We start from the raw sequence: 23369 nt of genomic DNA on the forward strand, positions 1-23369 counted from the left end.
GGAATCTTTTCCCAAGCCTTTTCCCTGTTTTCCTGGCCCTGAGGGAGCAGCACAGCACAGCCCCAGTTGCACTAGGGATGGAGATCGCTTTTATTTAGTCACTCGAGTGCTTTAGTACAGAAGAACAGATATACAGAGATGATACATGTTTGTGCTTCAACACTTTCAAACATTTAGATTCCAGTAATTTCAAGGTAAACAAGTTCCAAGACAGACTAGATTATTTTTTTTTTAAAGTTTTCCTTTTTGATAAATTATTTTTTATATAAATAACTGTAACAGAAAAAATAATAATAATAATAATAATGTCCAACATACAAGATCCTGAAGCATTTGCATTGCTAAACCAAGAAGGAACAGAAACGGGCTGGGAGACCGAGGGGGAACCAACAAATATCAGTGCAATGATACAGCCTTTGCCCTAAAAATATATATTTAACTTTATGGGCAAGGAGCAGACGGGAAGGGAAGGGAAAGAGGGGGGGGCTAACCACCAACGAGGCAAGAAAGAGCAATTTCAGGGAAGGAAAAGGGGGCTCACAGCCTTCAGGGGGAAGAGAACAAAACCATAGACCCCAAAATATTGCAGTGCATCTAATGGCAAGGGAAAGGGGGCAATCCAGGGGTGTCAAATAAAAACCCAACTAAAATCAGAGGTTTGGGGAAATCACTATACACCAAGCTCGTAAGAACGTCACAAGACACAGTCATTAATATACACAGAGTCCAGAGGGTTTGGGGGGCCTGGAGGGTTTGGGGGGCCCCAGAGGGTTTTTGGGGAGGGCCCAGAGGGTTTTGGGGAGGGCCCAGAGGGTTTTTTGGGGGGTTCAGGGTGACGGCACGCTCAGAAACGCTTCACCACGGGACGACACGAGCGGAGCTGGGCACGGGCACCGAGCTTCCGTGGGGATGGATGGAGAGAGGTATCCATGGAGAGAGCACAGATTGATAGATATATATATAAAATAGCTTTTTATTTTATATATATATGTATTTTTTTTTTTTTGGAAGGAATTCCCAGAGAGAGGCGGGGCTGCAGCAAGGCCGTGCAAGCGGGCGGGCCCCAGCTCCCAGTTCTGACCGGTTTGGTCCCTTTTCACATGGGAATTACCACTGGCTGCACCCCCACACCACCCCCATCCCAAATTCCCATCCAGATGCTGGCGTGCACATCTGGCAGGGGCACCCACCACCCCAAAAGCCATGGGACAGATGGTGGTGCCCCCCTGAGCAGGCTGGAGCGGTGTGGGGTGTCCGTCCATCTGTCCTCCCATCCACACAACACCCCAGTGAGGAGCATTCCCCAAAAAAATGTGGTTTTCTGCCATTTTCCCCACCAGATTCACTAGCAATGGGCAGATGGTTACTCAGCAATGAGCTCCTGGGCGCTTCCCACAGCTGCAGCTACAAATATATAGATTTTTTTTTCCTTTTTCTCTTAAACACAATGCATCCATTTTCTTAATATATATATATATATATATTATTTTTTTTTTTGGCTGTTATCCCCTCCCTGTGGATAAAATGAGATGGGGGAGGCGCTGGGAGGGGAGAGGGGGGGGTCAACACAAGAACAAGAGAGAAGCTGAGCCCACTGGGTGCAGGGTGGCACCCGGGGCCGGGCGCCCGGCGGGGACGTGGGTCGGCATCGAGTGGTGACAGCGTTTCCTTTTAACTGCTGCTCTCTTCCTCTGTTTTATTGAGTTTCTTCAGCGTGTCCAGCAGTTTCTGTGGGGTGAGGATGTGCGTGGACCCTGTGGGAGCAGAGGAGAAGGGGTGCAAGGGGATCAGTGATGGCTTTGGGATGTCCTGCTGTGTCCCAGCCCCGTCCCCGCTGTCCTGGGTCCCCCTTACCTGGCGGCGCCGGCCCCGCCCGCTGGAAATGCTTGCGGGGAAATGCAGTCTATGGGGACGGGGGGGAGGTTGTGGGGGCAGGAAGAACGGGAGAAGGACGGAGGAGGAGGAGGAATGGAGGTGGGGGATGGAGCTGGAAGGATGAGGAGGGGGCTGGGAGGTGCCGGTGCGGGGGGGGGGTGTTGTGGCACTGGGGTCACTACAGGGGGATGCGGGAGGCATTGGTGGGGTACAGGGGTGACAGATGGCAGGGAAGGACCTGCCCCAGGTCCAACCTGCACGGAGCATCCTGGGGACACAGAGGTGGCTGGAAGGGGTGGGAGGGACAAGGGAAAAGAGGCTCTTGTCTTCTGCTGCCCCTCACTCGGGGGTCCCACCATGCTGCCCACAGTGGCACTGCAGAGACCAGCACACGGGGAATGCCAGGCTGGCACTCACTGGTGAAAGCAGCAGGAGCTGAACCCCAGGGTTTGGGGGTCTGCAATGTCGGGAGGCTCCTGCCTATCCAAGAGCAAACCTGAGCTGAGTGGGATTCCAGCCCCAGAGCTGGGGGGGGTCCCAGCAGTGCCCAGTGAGGATGGACCAGGATGAGGGCTGGGGTCTCCACTGCTGCCCCTCTGCCCCAGCCCCACTCAGCTGCTCCCAGGGCAGGATCCAGGAGCTCCGTGCCCCTGCCCGGCCCTGGGACACCTCTGTGGGGCAGGCAGGACCCAGACCCCGGCAGCCCTGGCCAGGGGGAACTCATGGCATGAAGGAGCTGGCCAGGGGACATGGCTGAGGAATGACTGGATGCTTTTCCACCTGCTCGGAGGAACCGCAAGCATTTTCTAATCGGAGAACCCGACAAACCCCAAAACAATGATTAAAAAAAGGAGGAACAGAAGAATCAAAGAAAACCCTTCGGGGAGGAAGAGTTTCTTTTTCATTAGTAAGCTGCCTTTACTTGGTTTCTTTGGCTCACTCCATTGCTGGAGCCTGATCCTCAAATGATACCCTAGTGGAGTCCCTGAAGTCGGGGTGCCTCAGGTCCATGAGAAATTTGGTGGGAGTGAGAATGTGAGTAGAACCTGCAGGAGAACAGAGCGGGGCTGATGGCCGTGCCAAGGCTCCCCCACGCCACCACCACCACAGCAGCTGCTTCTGGGGGGAGGAAGAGGAAGAGGAAGGAGGCAGGCGGAGCCCAGAGCCTGGGAGGCGCATGCAGGGGATGGAGCCTGCAGAGAGGCAGGATGAGATGGGGGACAGGCAGCGTGGAGCTGGGATGGGTGTCCGTGACAGGGACACAGCTGGGGCAGCACGAGGTGATGGAGCCTGGCATGCTGCTCCCAAGGAGCAGAAGAGATGCTGGGGACAGGCTCCACCAGGCACCCAGGGCATCAGATGAGATGGTGAAGGAAACCTGCCTGTGCCCTACAACGAGTGTATCCAAGCTGTGCTTCCCAGAGGAATTTTAGAGATCTTACAGCTCATTGCTAACACCTGGTAGAGCTTCCAAGGTGTCCTCTGTGCCAGGCTCACAGCTCCCCTGGGAGCAGAGATGGGAGCTGACCCTGACCATGTCCCGTGCAACTGAAAAACCTGGCTCGTGTTTGCACCCCTCTTTATTTTGCACTTTCCTTCATTAGATGACCCCAAAACCGAGGAGCAATCCGAGCTGCCAGCCCTCCTCCCCTCTCACCCAGCCCTGCTCGGACAAAACCAGCCAGGAGACGTGAAAAAATGGAAGCAGAAATGAGGATGTTTGGAGTGACACAACCCAGATGGGGAAGGTGGGGGTGACACACAGGGGCGACAACAGATGTCCGGAGAAAACCTTCCCGCAGAGTTCCAGCTCCCGCCGTGGTCTGGAGCCGGGAATTTGCGGATGGAGCGTGGGATGAGCAGCCAGCGGGAGGGGCCAGCCCCGGGGCCACCACTCACCTATTAGCACCTCCCACTTGCCGCTGGCTTGTGTCACCTCGTAGGCGCAGCGCATCTCGTTCATGCTCACCCCGCCCAGGATGAAGATGATGAGGCGGGGCCCGCTCCGGTACTCGCCCGGGGCCTTGTTCTTGTGCCAGTGGCCGTAGCGGGCACTGAGGAGAGGAAGAGGAGGGTGAAGGACGGGCACGAGGCACCACATCTCAATTAAATCACACGGACATTGCTGCTACAGCAGCTCAAGCCCAGTGCTCCAGCCACGAGCAGCTGTTAGAGGAGGGAAACTGAGGCACGGGATGCCAGGAGGGACTCTGAGGCACCAAGTGTCCAAAGAGAAAATGAGGAATGGGATGGGATTCTTACAGGGAAACTGAAGAATGGGATTCCTAAAGGGAAACTGAGGCATGGGATTCCTAGAGGGAAACTGAGGAATGGGATTCCTACAGGGGAGCAGAAGCACAGGATGCCTGGAGGGAAACTGAGGCACAGGATGCCATAGGAGAAACGGAGGTATGGGATGCATGAAGGAAAGGTGAGGCATAGGGTGCCTAAAGGGAAACTGAGGCATGGGATACCTCAAGGGAAACTGAGGAATAGGATGCCTGAAGGGAAATGAAAGCAATGGATTCATAAAGGGAAATGGAGACCCAGGATATCCATAGGGAAACTTGAGCACAGGATGCCCAAAGAAAAGCAGAGATACAGGGTGCCTGAAAGGAAACTGAGGCACAGGATGCCTGAAGGAAACTGAGACAAGGGATTCCTGAAGGGAGAGAGAGGCACAGGCTGTCTGGAGGGAAACTGAGACTCGGGGTGCCTCGAGGGAACAGAGACATTAAGTGCTTGAGGGGAAACTGAGGCACGGGGATGCCTGAATGCTCTCAGAGAAGCTCCCAGACTGCTGCTGGATCCAGCCCTGGGGCTGGGGTGGATGCTGGTGCAGCTGGGGGGGACAGGGAGGAGGGCACACACCTGACTGCAGTGGTGCTGAAGGAGGCAGAGGAGCGGGTGGAGATGTACGGGTAGTGCTTGGTGTCCAGCTTGTCATCGATGGCATCCTGAGGACAGAGAGCCACGGGGTCAGCCAGGAGCCAGGCACAGCCCCTGGCCCCACAGCCCCTCGGGAGGGCTGTGCCCAGCATTGCCCTCCTGAATAGCTCAGGAGCAGGCACTGAGCTGGAATTTTCAGTCCTGGGATCTCCAGCACCAGGGACACGCTGCTGCTTCAGCAGTGGCAGAGGTCAGTGCCACCTGGGAGACCTCGCTGAGGTGCTGCTGCTGCCCTGGGCACGCCTCTCTGTCCTGGGGGTGCAGCCACCCCAGGGCGGGTTGTGACAAAGGAAAATATGAGCTCTGTGCTTTTGGGACCAGCTCTGCTGGTCTGAGGGCAGAGGCAGCACTGAACTGCCAAGGGCTATCCCAGCGCAGAGCTCCTAGAACAGCTCCTGAGGACACAGACACAGCTGTAGAGAGCCATGTCTGTCCCCTGGCTCTGCTAGGACACGGGCAAGGCTGTGACAAGGCCACCCAGCCTTGGTGGCACACACACAGCCAGCCAAGTTGTTGCTGCATTTGTATTCCAGGGATGCTGAGCAAGCCTGGTTTGGGCTGTGAAGATTGAGGGGAGACCTCACTGCAGTCTAAAGCTTCCTCATGAGGGATCTCTGCCCTCTGGGACAGGGACAGGAGCCAGGGAACGGCTGGAGCTGGGCCAGGGCAGGCTCAGGCTGGAGCTCAGGGCAAGGTTCTTCCCCCAGAGGGTGCTGGGCACTGCCCAGGCTCCCCAGGGAATGGGCACGGCCCCGAGGCTGCCAGAGCTCCAGGAGCGTTTGGACAGCGCTGCCAGGGATGGACAGGCTGGGATTGTTGGGGGGTCTGGGCAGGGACAGGGGCTGCCCTGGGGGATCCTGGTGGGTCTCTTCCAACTCAGCACATTCTGTGATTCTGTGCATCCTACCTGGGGCCAGCACACTCATGGAGGCCAGGAAATCCTCCCAAAATATCCCAGCCCTGCTGCAATCCCAGGCAGGGAGCAGCCTGGAGGACACGTGTTCAGAGAGGTGTCCAGCTTAGGGCTGGGAGCATCCTGCAGGTCCCTTCCTGGGTGGCTCTGGAATTCCCTGCTCTGCCCCCAGCCCTGTCCTGGTGGCTGGCTCACCTCCATGATGTCCTTGATCACCGGTGTCCACCGGGACAGCTGGTAGGTCTGCTCGCTGATGCGCTCCTTGCGTTCAGGCTTGCTCCGGCGGCGCAGCGTGGACTGGGGGACACAGGGACACCCTGAGCCACCTGGGCAGCACCAGGGACACCCCCCAGGCCAGCCCGGGGGCACAGAGCTGCCAGAGCACGGGGGCAGGGGCACAGGGAGGAGGACACTCACGTCTGTGATGATGGGCACCCCGAGGTGGGCCATGTTGGTGATGATCTCGCTGTCCTCTGCCGGGATCTGGGCGTGCTGGATCAGCTTGTTCAGGTTCTCCTCGGTGATTCCTGCCAGTGACACGGGGACGGGGTGTTGCAATGTCTGACCAAGAGGACACGGCCCCTCTGCTGCCACCTTAGGACACTCAGCCTACTCAGGAAGGTTTTCCCAGCCATCCTGGCCAGACCCAGATGTGCCTGCCCTGCCCACAGCCCTGCCCAGGCGTCCTCACCGTTCTTCAGGAAGATGTAGAGCAAGATGATGCGGATCTTGTCATAGGTGCTGACATTGCCATCCAGCAGGATGGGGACAATGGCCCTCATGGGGTCCTTGATCTTCTCTCCTTCAGCATCAGTGCCCATGGCCAGGTCCTGTAGGGAGCACGTGCTCATCACCACTGCATCCCGGGAGGGTGGAGCTGCAGCCCCCAGTGTTCCTGTGGGAATGTGGGGCTGGGGGAATGTTTGGTACCTGTTCAACTCGGCAGAGCTTGTCCACAGTGCCCTGGTAATGCTTCATGCAGTCCTCAGCCAGGTGCAGGTGGGTCGAGTACTGGGGACACAAGAGTTGTCACCTCACAGTGCTGGCAGCAGCTGAGGGTCCCTGTGCCACCACCCATGGCCAGGGGACAGCTGCCACCTCCTGCTCCCCATTGAGTGGGGTGGGCTCAGTCACTGAACACACAATGCCCCCTCCCCATACCTTGCTGAGCTCCTTCTGGTACTGTGGCATCTTCTTCAGCATCTGGGACAGGTCCCTCATGGTGGTCTGTGAGGGAAGGGGACATGGTCACTCACCCTCAGGGACCTGGGGGCCACAAGCAGAGAGGGGGTGACCCTGCCAAGGACATCTGTCCCCATGTGAGCCCCCTGTGGGGGTCTGGTGACATCTGAGGTGTCACTGCTAGGTCTCCTGCCCTGAAGCTGAGAGGCAGGAGGGGTCTGCAGCTCTGCAAACTGGGGTGCAGTGGGGAGAAATCCCCTGAGGATCTCCCTCTGGGAGCCTCGTGTGCCTGGCTGGGGCTCAGATGGTTCTTTCAGCTCCTGGCCACTTTTACATTCTACTGCCACCAGGGTCCCCTCACTGCCACCAACTCAGGGAGTGGGGACAGAGCAGCTGCTGTGGGAGGTGCACAGACCCTGGGGTCAAACTGGGGGCAAACTGACCCCTGGGTGCAGAGCTGTCCCAAAGCACCCCGTTTTCCAGCCCCAGGTGTAGGGCTGGCACCCCACAGCCATGTCACCCTGCCAGGAACATGACCACCCTTCTTCCTTGCCAAAATGTCCCCAGGAGACCCCACCATGTGCCAGCCCACACTCGCTGGATGCATCAGGTCACCTTGTCACCCGTGTTCATCCTCTTGCTGGAAGAAAACTCCTTCAGGGACCGGGTCACCTCCCTGGAGAGAGGAGCAGGGCAGAGCTGTGAGTGGGGAGGGGACCCTCACAGCAGGGTGGGTGGCAATGCCAAGCCAGTGTCCCACCCAGGCAGCAAAGCAGCCCCGGGGCACTCACTGGGACACCTCGGCGATGTGCTTGTGGCGCAGGGTGACCCACAGGTCATCATCCTCATCCAGGAGAACCTCCTTGATCCGGGCCTCACCAATGCCACTGGTCTCGTACCTGGGAGGAGGGGAGGGATGTCAGGATGTCACAGGGGGGATGAGGCTCAAGGCACACACAGACTGGCTTTAGGGAGGTGGGGGTGTTGGGAAGGATAAGGATTTGACAGGAAGGTGTCACAGATATGTGTGTATAACAGAAAGATCTTTGGATGTAAAATCTGAAGAAGGAATAGAAATGACAGCAAGTTTTGATACAGAAGAAAAGAATTGCTGAGCCAGTCTGACTGGATAACTAAGAAGCCAAAGGGTAAAATGAGTTGGAAGGGGTTTTTATGACTCAGAGCAAAGGATAAATCCACCTCAAACAATAGATATTTTTACCAAGCAAGAAGCTTTTCCCAGGCAAACAAAAATGCCATGTTACAAGTAGAAAGAAAGATCTCAAAATTTTCCACTGCAAGAAAACTGAAAAACAACTTCTAGCTTAAACTGTAACATACTAATTTTTTGTGATTGGAAAATAGTACCATGAATATGGTAATGTTAGTAGTTAGGATAGGCTATAGGTAATAGTAAAAGTATTGATTGGTTGTTATGTTTGAAGATGCTTTGAACTAGAGTTGTCTTCAGCTGTGGCTGAAAAGGCTGTGGGCTCTTGTTACCCATGACCCTGAATTGCTGTATCCTCTGGATACAATAAACATTTCAAAGGTTACAATAAACATTTTAAAGAGCCACCTAAAGTCTGGCATCCCCCATTTCGGCTCTTACATGAGGGGACATGAGGGCTCTTCTTGGCTGTGCAAAGTGATTTCAGCTGGGATTGATCTCTTCCTTTCTTGCACCCTTCAACTCCTAAATGCTGGGAAAAGGCTGAGGGCTGGACAAGCCCTTTTTGTGCCAGTCCTGCCCACCAGTCCTGCCGGAGTGCAGCACTGCTGTCACCCAGGGGAGGATTGGTGATGGATGGAGGGATGCTGAGCTCCCAGCTGCAGCTCTAGGACTGGTCTCAGGGTGTCACAGGGGGATGGCAGCACTGCACTCACTTGTAGACATCGTTCTCGATGGGCAGCAGGTCGTAGCTCATGGCCTGGAAGGTGAGCTCGTGCAGCACTGGGGATGCAGGGTCAAAGCCACGGTCCAGGATGAGGAGCTGGGAGCGAGCCTTGTCCGGACCCTGTGGACACAGCAGGGCCATCAGCTCTGGGATGGGGCTCCCTCAGCCCCACAGAGCCCAGGGGGCTGTGCTGGGCTCCCCACCCACGGTCCGTGGCTGCCACAGGGCAGAGTTGGAGCAGGACTTTAGGAGCCCCTCCCCAGGGCTGCCATCAGAGCTCACCTCGCCCATGGTGGGGTCATCAGCCTTGTAGGCGTCCAGCTTGTCCTGGATGAGCTGTGCCAGCATGGCATTGTCCTTGTAATCCCTGTGGGAGGCAGGGGGACAGGTCAGCCCCACAGGGGTGGCATGGGGAGGAGATGTTGGCTTCCCTGTGCAACATCCTTGGCCCATGGAGAGCAGGGACCCGAGCAGCTTTTGTTGCCCATTCCCACCTCTCCTCAACGAGCTCCACTTTGCCTCGGTGCCACTTAAGATTTCAGGATCCCAACCCTCTCAGCTCCCCAGATCACCAAGTGTGAGCCTGTTTACACGGAGCATGGATGTCTGTCCACCCACCCAGGCCCCTGAGATGCCCACACTCACCCGCGGTACCGCACGGCCGGGTACTCCTTCAGGGTGGCACAGAGCGTGGCAATCTGCTCTGCCAGGCGCTCCAGGATCGGGTTCTTCATCTGGGCCTTGTGTGGGCTGTAAAAGCTTTGGAAGGAGTCGGCTGAATCCAGAGAATAAACCTGGGGGTGCAGAAGAGGGGAGGTCAGAGAAGGTGTCTGCAGAGAGCAGCCCTGCCCCAGCTGGGTTTGGAAACCACGTTCATCCCCAGAGGGACCCAGCTGAGCCTGGGACCAAGCAGCTGGAGCTCAGTGATGCTCAGGGCATCCCTCAGAACTTCCAACTCCCAGGAGGATCCCATGGTAGGATCCTTATCCATGTGTCCCTCCCAGCTGAGCAGAGGAGGCAGAAGACCCCTGCCCTCAGCAGTCACCTGCTCCCAGGCAGGGAAACAGAGACTGGGGACAAGCAGAAACACACTGCTCCCCAGCTGTGCCCCCAGTGAAAACCACATGAAGATGCCAAGAGGCCACTCCCTAGGAATGCTGAGGATTGAAGGGTTAATGGCACCGAGCAGGTCTGGCACTTCTGCCCCCAGGTCCCTTTGTCCCCAGCAGGGGCAGATGGCCCAGGGCCAGCTCCCTGGTGCTCTTGGCTGGTGGCAGAGCTGGCCAGCACAGCTGTGGGCATAGGGCCAAGGCACTGCACCCACAAATCCCCTGTGGGATCAGCCCAAGAAGTCATCTAAGGAGACAGGGAGGCAGAGCAAGGAGCCAGCTGGGACTGCAAGGCTGTTACACAAACCCTGCTGGGCTGGAGAGGGACCTGGAGCAGCCCCTGGCTGTCCCACAGCCTGTCCCACCCCAGCCCAGGCTCACCTGGGACTCGGAAGGGAGGAAGGCAATGTTGATCTCTGTCAGGGTCTTGATGACCTTGGCAGCTCGGGATTTCACCAGCTCGTTGAAGAGGGCGTCAGGACAGGCTGCAAGGGGAGGAGGAGAGGAGAGGGGTGCTCAGCATCCCTCCATCCCTCATCCCTCCCCACCTGCTGGCACCGTTTCAGTGCCTGTCCCTCCCCTCTGGGCACTCACAGTCAGTGAAGAAGACGTGGGCAGCTCTGTACTTGGAGGTGGGGGGATCCTTGAAGTCGTTGATGAGGGAGTGGATGGACTGGAAGGGAGAGGAGCAGCTGGGCTGGGCAGGATGGCACTGTGGGCCTCCCTCCTGGCTCAGGGCAAGCTCTGCACCTCCATCCCATCCCCCTGCTGGCACCTCGCTGGAGCCAGGATGCTTCCCATGGGCACAGCTGCCCATCCCAGCAGCTCACCCAGGCCAGAGGCCGTGTGCCTGTGTCCCACCCTGCACTCACCTTCTCGGAGGGGGTGATGAGATACACGGCCTCCAGGCTGGGCAGAGGCTCCCGGCGCTTGTTGATGTCTTCCACAACTTGGGGGAAAAACAGGGATCATGGCAGGGAGGGCTGTGGGCAGGGCACTGAGCCACACAGGGTGGCTGGATACCCCATGGCAGCCTCTTCACATCCAAAACACCCCCAGGCATCCATCCCTGCCCACCCCATCCCAGCCCCATGGTCCCTGCTGGAGCTGTGGGTGTGGGCACCTGGCCAGGTCCCAGGGGCCATGGATCTGTCTGTGCTCCTTGGTTTATCCTCACATCCCCCTTCACCTGAGGATGAAGCTCTGGCTGCACCCAGCCAAACCCCACTATCCCCAACACCTCCCAGTATCCAGCCTGGCATTTCCTCCTCTTTTCCAAGCGTTGCAGGGAGCTATTTAATTATTAGGCTGATAAAAAACCAACACCTGGTCCCCTCCTGGAACTGAAGGGCTGCCAGGAGACAAGATGTTCTCAGGCAAGGAGGGACTGTGGAAGTCCAGCCTGGCACCAGGAGCTGTCCATGGGCTCCATCCCAAATGGGATAGGGCTGTGTGGGGGCTGTGCCAAGCACCCTGTGCCAGCCTGAAGATGCCTTTGCAGGTGTCCTGGTGCAGAGGGAGATCTGGCCCTTCCCACAGGCCATGTGGGAGGCAGGCAGGGGGTACTCACTGGTTATGCCCTCTGTCATGATGTCGGTCATCTTGCAGCAGGACGAGAGCATGCGCATGCTCAGCTGGTCCACCACCAGCACCTGGGGACAGGTGAGCACCCCGTGAGCACCCTGTGAGCACCCCACGAGCTCCCTGTGAGCATCCTGTGAGCTGGGGGCATGGCAGGACCTTCCCCACCCTGCCCACACCTGCCCCCTTCCCTGCTTCCTCCCCTCCTGGCCCCTCCCTAGCTTTGGTGCTCACCTTCCATTCCCCCTTCTTCTTCACTTTCCGGATCACATCGTGCATGATCTCTGCAAGAAAGGGGATATGGGCAATGGTGAGACCCCAGTTTCCCTCCTACAGCACCCCAGAGCCTGCTGGCAGCAGCAGGGGCTGCACTGGGGGCACCAAACCCCCACCCATGTGCACGGTCACACTGAGCCCCACTCACCCTGTGCCTTAACTGGGGATGAAGGAGGGGATGGGGGTGGTTTTGGGGTACCCAGGCAGGGGTGGTCACACCCCAGCCCCGTTTTTCTCTCATGCTTGGCCCTCACAGACAGACCCCAGGCTGGTGTGGAGCATGTGCTGGTTGGGGGGTCCCTCTGGGGAGCCTGGGGGCCGCCCCACCAGGTTCAGTCCTAATCCCAAGTGCTGGGAAAACAACAGCAGCTTAAGAGCTCCTTTTAGAAACAAGAATCAAGCGGCCTGAGCCTGTTCCTTGTAATCCCTCACAATCCCATTTCACCTCCCGTGGCTGCCAGGCTTATGCAACCAGGCAGGACAGCAGCACCCCTGGGACCCCAGGAACACCCCAAATTCCCCTGCTCCTGCCCCAGGCCAGCTCCCTGAGAGATGCAGCTCAGGGACAGGAGGAAGTGGCAGTGGGACAGCTTTGGGGTTGGGTTGCAGGAAGGGGTGTTCAAGCCTTGCCCTCCTGCCAGTGCTGCCCAAAATCTGTTTTGGGGGGGAACAAGGTGCCTCCCAAACCTTTTCACTCTGGTGTGTGAACCACATCCCTCACAGATCTGAGCCTGAGGAAAGGAGTCTGTGCCCTGCCCTCACACAGCATTTTCCCCTGGATTTTATCCCTGTGGGGTTTTTTGAGTCCCCAGTCCCAGGGACAGGGATGGAAATGCCCAATAAAAAGCCAGTTAAGGACGGTCTCTAAATTAAAAAACAGATGTGAGGATGTCACCCTGCCAGCCCCAACCTTGGGAGCCTTCCCTGTGGGTCACCCCAAGGGTGCTGATTCCGTGGGTAAAGCCCAGCAGGGTCCAGAGCTGGCACAGGTGCCAGCAGGGAGAAAACAGGAGCCCCTGAGTGTCAGTGTCTGTCTGTCCTGCTGCAAAACAGCCAATCCTCAATGCCATTCCTACCACTGCATCCACCACCTTTCCCAGCTAAATTTGCCTGCAGGGAGCCCCAAAGGACACTGGCCTCGGCCTTGGTCACATCCTTTGGCCTCCCCATGGGGAGAGGGGGCACAGAGCAGGTCCAGGCTGGGAAAGAGGGGCTGGAAGATACCTGGGTACCTGAACTGGGCAAAGCTGCTGCCTGTGCCCAGGCATGCTGCCCACCTGCATCCACCAAATGCACCAGGAACTGTCCCCTGTGGGCAGGAGCTGGCAGTGAGAGCTGCCTGGGCACCCCAGTGCTGCTCCCTGCTCCCCCTGGCACCGGGCACAGCAGGGCAGGAGCGATGCCAGCACAGCCCTGCTCCTCCTGCCATTACTCACACTTGGCTCCTGCCCCGGAGCCAGGATCCAGCAACAGCAGTGCTGCTTGCAGGGCAGCACCAGGGCTCCAGCATCATCATCCCATCCCAGCTTCATCCCATCCCACAGCTCCATCATCATCATCCCATCCCAGCTTCATCCCATCCCATGGGCTCCAGCATCATCATCCCATCCCAGCTTCATCCATCCCATAGATTCCATCATCCCATCCCAGATTCATCCCATCCCATGGGCTCCAGCATCATCATCATCATCCCATCTCAGCTTCATCTCATCCCACAGGGTCCATCCCACCCCACAACCTCCACCCCAGTAAAGCACAGGGGTCCATGGTGGAGCACCATGGAAGGGGTCAGCAGAAAGCAGCCAGGAAGAATTCCTGCCCCTGCAATGAAAATCAGGAAGGAAGGAAGGATTCCAGGAAGGAAGGAAGGCAGGAAGGGCTGGGAAGGTGTTCCCATGGAGAAAGTGGGCCCAAGGGCATGGGATCCCAAAAAGGGCTCCCAAATTGCTGCCTCAGCCCCCCCCCCCCGAGTGTGTCCTTGCTGTGACAGCAGCTGCAGGGGACACTGTGGCTGTGTGGGAACACTGTGTTCCTCCTGCACAGGGATGGGTTGGGCTGGATGGAGGATGCTTGAGGGGGGGAGCATCTGCCTGGCTGCAAGAAGTGCTGTCACATCCCCAGTCCCCCTGGAACCAAGATGGGCCTCTCAGAGCAGGAACTGGGCACTTCAAAGGGTAATTTCTCTGAGCTTTGTAGGTTTAGGGTGTCAACCCCTAAATCCCCGATCCCCAGGCACAGCAATTCCCTACATCGATGTCCTCTCCTGCCCTGACCATGGGTCAGATCTGACTCCAAATTTTGGCTCTTCCACTGCCAGAGCCAGCTCAGAGCCCAGGCAGAGTCAGGAAAGAGGCACAGAGCATCCTCCAAAGAGCTCCAGGGTCCTGCCAAAGGGCACAAGCTCGAGCACAAGCTGGACACTGGTGTCACATTTAGGGAGATGTGGCCCTGAACATCCCCTCCCAGGAGTCCCTGCAGCAGCCATGAAACCCCAGCTCAGGGCAGAGGGCTCTGGACTCCCAGGGGAAATGGGAGGTGCTGAGGTCCCAAGGTCCTCCAGTCAGGCCCAGTCCCCTCTCAGAAGTGGTGCTCTCCCATTCCACATCAGCAGGCCAGATGTTGCTGTCCATGTCTTCAATCATCTGGCCAGACAGAGTTTTTAGGATCTAACATCAGTTGGATGCTCACAGCCAAGTTTTTCATCTTGGAGTTAAAATCAGGCTTCAGGGGGAAAAAAAAATCTGTATGAGCATCTCAATGTCTCTAACCCTTGGCTTCTCTGGACCCACCACATCACATCTGTTTCCTTCACGCTGAAAGAATTTTAATGACAATTTCTTCCAAGAACAGGGGACACAGACAGCTCTGGATCCTCCTCCAGCACCAGAGCCTAAGGACAGGGCTGAATGCAGAACTTCTGGGGCAGTGTGGCCCTAAAAGTGCCAGCAGGCAGGGTCATGTCACCCAGCCCAGCACCTGCAGCCAGGCTCGTTCTCTGGGTGACACATGGCAGGGATGTGACCCCTGCTTTCATTGCCAAGCAGGTGACACGCTGGCCTAGTAGGACTTGAGCCCATCCATCCTTCCAAGAGGCTTATCCCACGTTATTTATACCCTGGCCTTCCCCCAGGCCTGCCTTGGCCAGGGACAGAGCCAGGCCCATGTGCCCCACTGGAGCTGGGGAAGGAGGGAGCATCCCTGCCATGACAACAAAGCTGTGTCCCCAAGAGATGGGACCCTTTTGGGGCTCCCCAAGAGATGGACCCTTCCCTCCTGGAAATTCCTGCTGCTCAGAAATGTTCCTTCACTGCCACATCCCAGGACCTCACCTGTGGCCTGATGTGGCACAGGAGGATGGAGCTGCATTACGGATGGGCAGGAGTTGATCCCAACCATGAGCTTTTCACTCTCCTCACACATCCTGTGAGGATCCCAAATCCCTGGGCAGCTCTGGAGAGCTGGATCACAGAAATCCACAGTGAGGTTTGCTGGAGTCCCACTTCTCCTAAAAAGCTGTCAGGCTGCATCTCCCAGACGGACACGTTTGGCTTTGGGTTGGCGTGGCAACTGCATTTGTGCTGGTTCATTAACTAATTGCTCAAGCCAGTGTGAATGTTGCACTGATCCAAGCATGGCTGGATGGAGTGGAGCACATCCCCACCTCCAAGCAGCCCCAGCTGGGGCTCTGCAGGTGCCATCCCCAAATAAAACGGGCAGCAGGGACCAGAGGTGGCAGGAATGGCACTCCATGGCCACCAGCACCAGCCAGCACATGGAAATCACTGAGGAGACAAAACCCAGCTGATGACCCTCAGCATGGCTGAGAACCATCCAGGGATGACCTGAGTCTGGACACTGCTGTGCCCAAAACCCAAACAAGTCTCAAACACCTCCCCTTCAGCAGCTCAAGTCCTGAACATCCATTTTTCCCACTGGATTATGCCCACATGGAAACTCAGCCTTCCTGGAGGACACATTCCTCACCCAGGAATCCAGGGATCAGTCCCATTCATGGTGGTAACCTGTGTTTAATTCCTCCTTTTCCTGTTTGCATTGCTCTCATGAAGGATGTCCACATTTACCCCAGCTAGGCAAAGCCCTGGGAAAGCTGCACAGCCTAGGGAGGAAGAGGATGGAGACCTGGGGCTCTTGAACTCTGCAGAAGTTGAGTAACACAGCCAGAAGTTAAAAACGGAAATGAAATGCATGATCACACCCATGAACCCTCTGAGTGCCCTGGAGAGGAAAATTCACGAGCTTTTCACTGCAGGGTGAGGCACAGGGTGATTGTTGGGGTGTCCTGGGCAGGGGCAGGAGCTGAACTTTGAAGATGCTGGCGGGCCCCTTCCAGCTCAGGATACTCTGTGGTAACTCCAGACAATCTCCTCGGGTCTGCACAAGGATCTGGGTTGAGAGCTGAGCAGAGTTTCCCTGTTTGGGTACAATCAGTGACTCACAGCCCTTCAGGCCCCTGCTGAAGGCACCACCCTTCACCAACACTTGTCCTCTTGCTCCAGATGTTTCCATCCCCAGCAGCTGCTGTCCCTGGCTGTGGTGCTGGTGGTGCTTCAGTGCCAGGAGAGCCCAGAGCTGTCCTGCAGCAGGGCAGCACTCACACAGTGTCACAGTGTCCCTCACATCCCTACGTGTGGCCATGACTTTCCGAGCTGGTTCTTCTCTGCCTTGAAGCCAAACGGAGGAAAACACCAACAAATTGGGATTGTTTGGGGGGAATCCAGGCTGGGCTGGCCTCCTGTGCCCTCAGGAACGCCAGGGCAGGCTGGAGGGCAGCTGGCATGTGGCTGAGTGGTCCTTGCTGCTCCCTGATCCAAGGCCAAACCTTCTGATGGGCTCCACAAAAAACCCTCTGGCACAGGTACCCACAGGTGTGTGCACATTCCCAGGTTCTCTCACATCCGGGGGGATGTGGGAGCCCACAAATGAAAGCACCTTCAGCCCTGCTCTATTTTTGCACTCTCCAGAGCCAAGCTCCTTCCCCACACTGTGAGTTGGAGGGAGCAGCATCTGCTCCTCAGCGTGCGACCAAAAGCCTTGTGATGGTGATGAGCCTCCTTTGAAAGGTGTTGATTTTGTGGGAAGGAAGGAATCTCTCCTGAGACCCTTTCTCCAAGAGGTGCAGAGGAATCAGACACAGACCTTATATTTTCTTTTCTATTTAAGAGGGAAAGAGTCTAAATCCTCTCTGTTAGTGGCTTTTTTAACCTTCTTGCACGTGCAGGCACTGGTGAGTGGATGCAGTCCTGCCAAACTGAGGTTTGTCACTCTTGGTCCCCTTCCATGCTCACATATGGGCAGGAGTTTCTCAGCCCCTGGTGCAGACTGTGGTCTGGAGATTGAAATTGTTCTGCAAGGCCTGAGATGGTGAACACTGAATTTTACAACGGTTTTTTCAAGCTTTTCCAACTTGGAGCTGACACCGGAGGTGAGACACAGCCTGGTGACAGAGCTGCAGCCCCAGCAGAGGCTCTGCCCGTTCCTGTACCCACACACCAGGCTGGTGGCACCACGGGGACTCCAGGGAAATGGCAACTGGGAGGATGGGCTGCCCAGGGAGCCACTGGAATTCAGGGTCTGCTCCCACTCATGGTGGGGGACAGGGTGCAGAGACCTCCTGCTCCTCACCCATCCAGTTCTGCAGCAGGCTGAGGTCACAGCTGTGCCCTGTGCAGGCAAGAGGATGCCACGGGCACCCCTCCAATGGTCCCTGTGCCCTTTGCTGCCTCCTCTTCCTCTCTGCCTGGCACAGCCCTTGCGAGGCCTGGCATGGGCAGTACACCAGCCGTGTCCCCTGGGCACTGAGACAGGCTCAGAACATCCTCCCCGAGCAGCATCTGACCCTCCAAGGCTCCCTGTGCCCTCAGCAGGGGCTGCTGGCAGCTGCAAGGTGCCCCAAACAGCCGGGCTGAGTCAGGTCCAGCAGGTCCCCAGGCTGTGCCCCAGGCTGGCAGCAGCCCCAGCCCTGCCCCTGCCTCCTCCCTGTCCCTGCAGGTGCAGCACAACCCCAGCCTGAGTCCCTGAGTCATCCCCAGGCAGGGCTGGACCCTGGAGAGGCCCAGCTGGGGACATAGAGTGGCACTGGGCAGTGTCACACCTTGTCCAGGCAGGATTTGGCCGTGGGGTTCCTGGGCACAGCCCTGGCAGGAGGCACCAGCACAGGTCAGCTCTGGGGGAGGCCGTGCAGGTGAGGCTGCTCCGTGGGAGGATCACCTGGTGGCCTGGGGGAAAGGTGTTCTCTTGCTGTCTCTGCAAAGTGCTTCCTTATCCCAGGGCTCCTCTGCCTCTCCCACCTGCCCGTGACAGCAACGGGAGCAGAAGGAGCCTTTGGGGAGCCTGAAGGGGTGCAGGGGATTTTGGATCCAGCATAGAATCACATCCATGTGCTCCAGCTGTGTCCTGCAGCAGCCCAGCGTGGTGGCAGGAGCTGCACAGGTGTCACCCCTGCAGCAGGGCCCGTCTCTCCTCGCTGCTGACAGTTCAGTGAAGTAAAGCCAGCCTCCTCCTCCTCCTCACTGCAGGCTGCTGCAGGAGAGCCAGCACTGGGCTGGGCAGGGCAAGCTCGGGGAAAGTGGCCCTGAGAAGATCCAAGGGGCATGAGAGGATGGAGGGATGTCCGTGCAGCTGGGGGTCAGGTGAAGATTTGGGGATGATATCCGTGCAGCTGGGGGTCAGGTGAAGATTTGGGGATGATATCCGTGCAGCTGGGGGTCAGGTGAAGATTTGGGGATGATGTCCGTGCAGCTGGGGGTCAGGTGAAGATTTGGGGATGGGTGTCCCCAGAGCTGCCACTCTCAGGTGAGATTTTCCCAACCAGCACCAGGGCAGAGGGGACAGCTCTCCCTGGGAGGGGACAGACACAGCAGGAGGACCTGGTCCTCAGGCATCACCTCTGGGGACAAGCACACTCAGCTCCAACCTATCCAGACAACAGCAGGTCCAGGAGGATGCAGTCACCATCGCTGGACACCTCGGGAAGGCGCAGGGACACCCCCAGCACACACCCCACAGCTCTGGGGGTGACAATCTGCTTCTGCCCTTCTCCTCCTGCAGCCCTGGCCCACCTCTCCCCATGCCCACCACCTCCCACCTCTTCAGAGGCCTCCAAACCCCGTCTTGTTATGGCACCAGCTGGTCAGAGGAATAATCCGGGTCTGGAGGGAAGCCAGGGCAGAATGCAGCTCGGGAGGGGGGGCTGGCGGAGCGAGCCATGGCAACGCGGCAGCATCCTCCCCATCACTCCATCCTTCCTTCCTTCCTTGCCTTCCTCCTGGAGAAGGAGCCCACAGGAGATGTCCTGCCTCGGGGTCAGCCCCAGCCTTGGCCCTCTGGCTCCTCAGGAGCAAACGTCTCCTGCAGGAAAACCTCCAGGGAGCGCCAGGCTGGCGCAGCCCAGGGAATCTCGTGCCAGCCGCACCGCTGCCCAGGCACGGGGGCTTTGGGGATCCTGCAGGCTGCTCCCAACTCTTGCCTGGTGGAGCAGCCCCCCCCAAGGCAGGCACTGATGCACCAAGCCCAGGAGCCCCCCGTGGCAGCCCAAGGAGCACCCCAATCCCTGCAGGGGCAGGGCTGGACCCCAGGGTGCTCCCCCGGTGCCACCCCTGGCTCCTCTGCAGCATTCTGCCTGCACAAACCCTGCTCCCCCCTCGCAGCCACCCACGCTTCCCCGCCAGCCCGGCTGCCCAGCTCCACATTATCATTTTCAGTCTGGAATCATGTTTTTCATGGAAAGAACGGAGCAGTTTGGCACTAAACCCTGAAGGGGAGGATTAAGTCAGATTTCCCTGATGCTGCCTTGAACCTCTCTCTGCGTGTCTGTGTGTGTGTCTGTGCTCTCCCCCAGCCTTTTCCGGCGCAGAGACAATGAATGAAAATAAGGGGCACGCAGTGGCGCTGGTCTCTGTCCCCTCTCGGCCAGGGCACCGCATGTGGCACTGCCAGGGCTGCGTGGGCAGCGGGTCCAACCCCCCCACTCTGCATCCCACCGTGCCGGGACAGCCCCGGTGCCCCCTCCGGGACCAGCCCCCCCAAAAAACAACCCCAGCAAAGCCCCATAGCCAGCCTCCCCTCCCCAGCGCCGACCCTGCAGCACAGGAACACCGGGACATTTCCCTGCCTTTCCCCGTCCATTTTGGGCTCTGTGGCCGATGCAGCAGCCCGGGCTGGGCGGGGGGATGGCGCAGCCCCCCGTGCCCGCGGCAGGTGACATCGGCACGGTGGCAGGGCCATGGATCCGTGGGGATCCCCCCCCGTTTTCCCCCCCTGCCCATCACCACCCACCCGATCACACCACCAGCCCCGGCCGCGCCATCTGCAGCGGGCGAGGGAGGGCGGGGGGATGGCCACGGGCACGGATGGCACGCCAAAAACACCCCAAAACCCATCCAAAAGCCAAAAAAAAACACCCAGATCCGGCCGCGGCCGGCCACGGTGCCACGGAAATAAACCCTGCGAGAGGCGGGGAGGAGGAGGAGGAGGAAGGCTCATGGCTGCGGGGGGAAGTTCCCACCGGTTCCTGCCCTTTCATTTTCCTTTTTTTTTTTTCTTAATGCGGAGTTTTTTCGCCTTAATTTCGCCCCGGGGAAAGAAGCGCCCCTCCTTCCTCGTCCAGCCTCGGGTGTTTTTTGGAGAACAACCCCCCCGTTCCCCCCCGGGAAAATATCGCCTTGCAACAGCCGGGAAGGAGGAAGCGGAGCCGGGGACGATCGCGCCGTGCCCCCGCCCGCGGCTCCCGGGAATATTCCGGCCGGGAATAGCGCGGGGGAGCGGGACCCCCGCGGGCAAGGGATGCCCGGGGAGCGGGGGACCCGCACAGGGGGACCCCCGGGTTGGGGGAGCAGAGGCACATCCGGGAAAATAATAGTAATAATGATAGGAATAAGAATAATAATGAAATGAACCCCAGCGTTTGAGCGGGATTTGCTGCAGACAAAGCGGGAGGGCCCTGCCTGGCACTGCGCTGGGGGAGGGTTTGGGGGGTCTGCACCCCTCTGTGCCCCCCGTCGGGGCTCAGCCTCGGCCCTTTGAGAGCCTGGGGGCCACGGGGGTCGAGGGGGGATAAAACCGTGGGTGCCCGAGCGTCTCTGGCCTCCTTGTTCCCCCCTCGCTTTTCCACCGTGGCCCCGCCACCAATCCCCCCCCTCCCCCAGCACTGCAGAAAAGCCCCCGGTATTTACACCGGTAAAAATTCAACAAATACACCCCGGAAGGTGACAGCACCCCGGACCCCCCCCAGCACACAACGCCAGCGTGTCCCCACGGGGGTGTCCCGTGTCGCCGTGTCCCCCCCGCGGGTCCGTATTGCGCATCCGCAGCATCCCCCCACCCCCGGCCGGGGCCGCTCCGGCCCCCCGCCCCCGCGCTGCCCCCCACCCCAAACCCCGCGGAGAAGCGCGGATCTTACTCTCTCCCACCACAGCCTTGAGTCCGATGGGGGCCATGTCTCCGTGCCGGGGGGGGGCAGCGGCTGGGGGGGTTCAGGGGGGCACCCAGAGGCGCGCACGGCCGGGCGAGGCTGCGGGTGGCGGCGCAGGGATGCGGAGGGCGGAGGGAAGAGGAGGAGGAGGAGGAGGATGAGGGGGGGTCGGGGGGGCGCGGGGGGGGGGCGGTGCGGCGCGCTCAGCTGACCGGGGGCGGGGCTTGGGGAACTGCGTCATCGGCCACGCCCCGGCCACGCCCAGGTACGGCCACGCCCCGCGCCGCAGAGCAGCGCCCGCCGCCAGCGCCCCCTGGCAGGAGGGACACGGTACTGCAGCGGCGGAGCCCGCGCGGGGACACCGACAGGGGACATGGACAGGGGACACGGACAAGAGAACATGGACAGGGGACACGGAGAGGGGGACAAGAACAGGGGGACACGGACACGGGGACACGGACAGAGGGACACAGACAGACGGGGGAGAAGGATAGGGGGACACGGACAGAGGACACGGACATGGGGACACGGACATGGGGACACGGACAGCGGGATATGGACAGAGGGACATGGACAGGGGGACACGAACGGACATGGGGACACGAACGGACACGGGGACACACTCGTACAGAGGGACACGAATGGACCCCTTGCAACTGGAGTCACCCGTGGACGCACACACGGAACCCCCCCTCACACGTTGTCCCCCACAGACACTGACACAGACACACAGACACGGGGACACACACGGACACGGGGACACGAACGGACCCTCCTCGCCGGAATCACCCACAGACGCACACACCACACACAAAACTCCTTCGTAATCAGAATTAACACAGAGACACCCCCAGCATCCTCCCCGCAGCCAGAAACACCCACACAACCCAGGCATCACCCATAGACACACCCCCAGCATCACCCACAGACACGCACCCAAGCATCCCCCCGCACCCAACATCCCTCCGCACCCAGCACACCCTGCACCCAGTATCACCCACAGACACGCACCCAGCATCCCCCCGCACCCAGCATCCCTCCGCACCCAGCACACCCTGCACCCAATATCACCCACAGACACGCCCCCAGCATCCCCCCCGCACCCAGCATCCCCCCGCACCCAGCATCACCCCGCACCCAGCATCCCCCCGCACCCAGCATCACCCCGCACCCAGCATCTCCCCGCACCCAGCATCACCCACAGACATGCACCCAGCATCACCCCCCGCCCGCGTCCCAGGGCTCAGCTCTGCCACCAAAGCTCTGCCAAAACAAAGCATTGCCCCCCACCTCATGGTGGGGCTGGAGGGAACCTGCCCCTCCCACCCCCAGGGCTGCAGTGGGGAGGGGTCTCTGGGGTGAATCAGGTTTATTTCCCGGTAAAATATCACACACACACACACAGGGGTCAGTCACCCCATGGCCACCCCTCCATGTTGGGCACGGCAGGGCTGTAAATCTGGGGTCAAAGGTTGTGTGTTCACCCTGCACCCAGCATGGCACCCAGCGAGCTTTCCCTGCAGGCTGGCTGCCAGGGCTGCCAGACTCTGTGGCTGACTCCCAGGGCTGTGCCCAGGGGATTTGGGTGCTTCTGTGCCTCCCCTTCTGAGCCTGGGCTGTGTGTGAAGGGGAGAAATGGGGAAGGAGGTGGGGAATGATGAGGTGCTAGCACAGAGCCAGAGCAAATGGCAGCGATCCAGAGACAGGCTGTGCCCGCAGGTGTGTGTTTATGGAGATATTTATATGTGTGTATATATTTATATGTATGTATGTATGGCCATAGAGAGGCTCACCCCGCCACAGAGTGCCTGGGGACACAGGACACCAAAGGAGCACCCAGAGGGACAGCAGAGTGACAGAGGCCTGTGCTCCATCCAGCTCCAGCAGCCCCAGGTCAGGCAGCTGCCAGCCCCAGTCCTCTGCTACAAAACCTGCTCTCCTCGACGCTTCCTTAAAAATAATCCGGAGTTGAGTTTGTCAGAGGCTGGACTCAGTGCCAGGCGCAGGCTATAAATACCAGCAGGCTATTTAGGAGTGAGTATTTCTACTGCTCCTCCATCTCCTGTCAATCTTCCCAGGGAGGCTGAGCATCGCTCCTCTATAGGAAAAGCCCCAGCATGTGGAGGGAGCTGCAGGAGAGCTGGACCTGGCTGGAG

The 23369-nt window shown here is 58.8% G+C and overlaps 1 protein-coding gene across 2 annotated transcripts; it reads right to left on the reverse strand.

The window, feature by feature from the left end:
- Positions 1-66: 66 nt before the first annotated feature.
- STXBP1 (syntaxin binding protein 1) lies at positions 67-21337 on the reverse strand. 2 transcript variants are annotated; one of them, XM_088177249.1, is made up of 20 exons: positions 21202-21337; positions 11742-11791; positions 11497-11578; positions 10799-10875; positions 10521-10599; positions 10308-10411; positions 9463-9611; positions 9100-9184; positions 8807-8937; positions 7711-7818; positions 7535-7595; positions 6899-6964; positions 6668-6748; positions 6429-6567; positions 6155-6264; positions 5933-6034; positions 4747-4832; positions 3775-3929; positions 2798-2921; positions 67-1754 (listed from the first exon to the last, which is right to left on the reverse strand). In XM_088177249.1, the coding sequence occupies exons 1-19, from the start codon at positions 21236-21238 to the stop codon at positions 2812-2814; spliced, it is 1812 nt and encodes a 603-aa protein (XP_088033375.1). In that variant the 5' UTR covers positions 21239-21337; the 3' UTR covers positions 67-1754; positions 2798-2811. The 2 variants fall into 2 exon arrangements, with proteins under 2 accessions (XP_088033375.1, XP_014736554.1); XM_014881068.2 differs by lacking the exon at positions 2798-2921.
- Between the last annotated feature and the right edge of the window lie 2032 nt (positions 21338-23369).

The sequence above is a fragment of the Sturnus vulgaris genome, chromosome 22 (genome assembly GCF_052056855.1).
Source record: "Sturnus vulgaris isolate bStuVul1 chromosome 22, bStuVul1.hap1, whole genome shotgun sequence".
NCBI lineage: Eukaryota > Metazoa > Chordata > Aves > Passeriformes > Sturnidae > Sturnus > Sturnus vulgaris.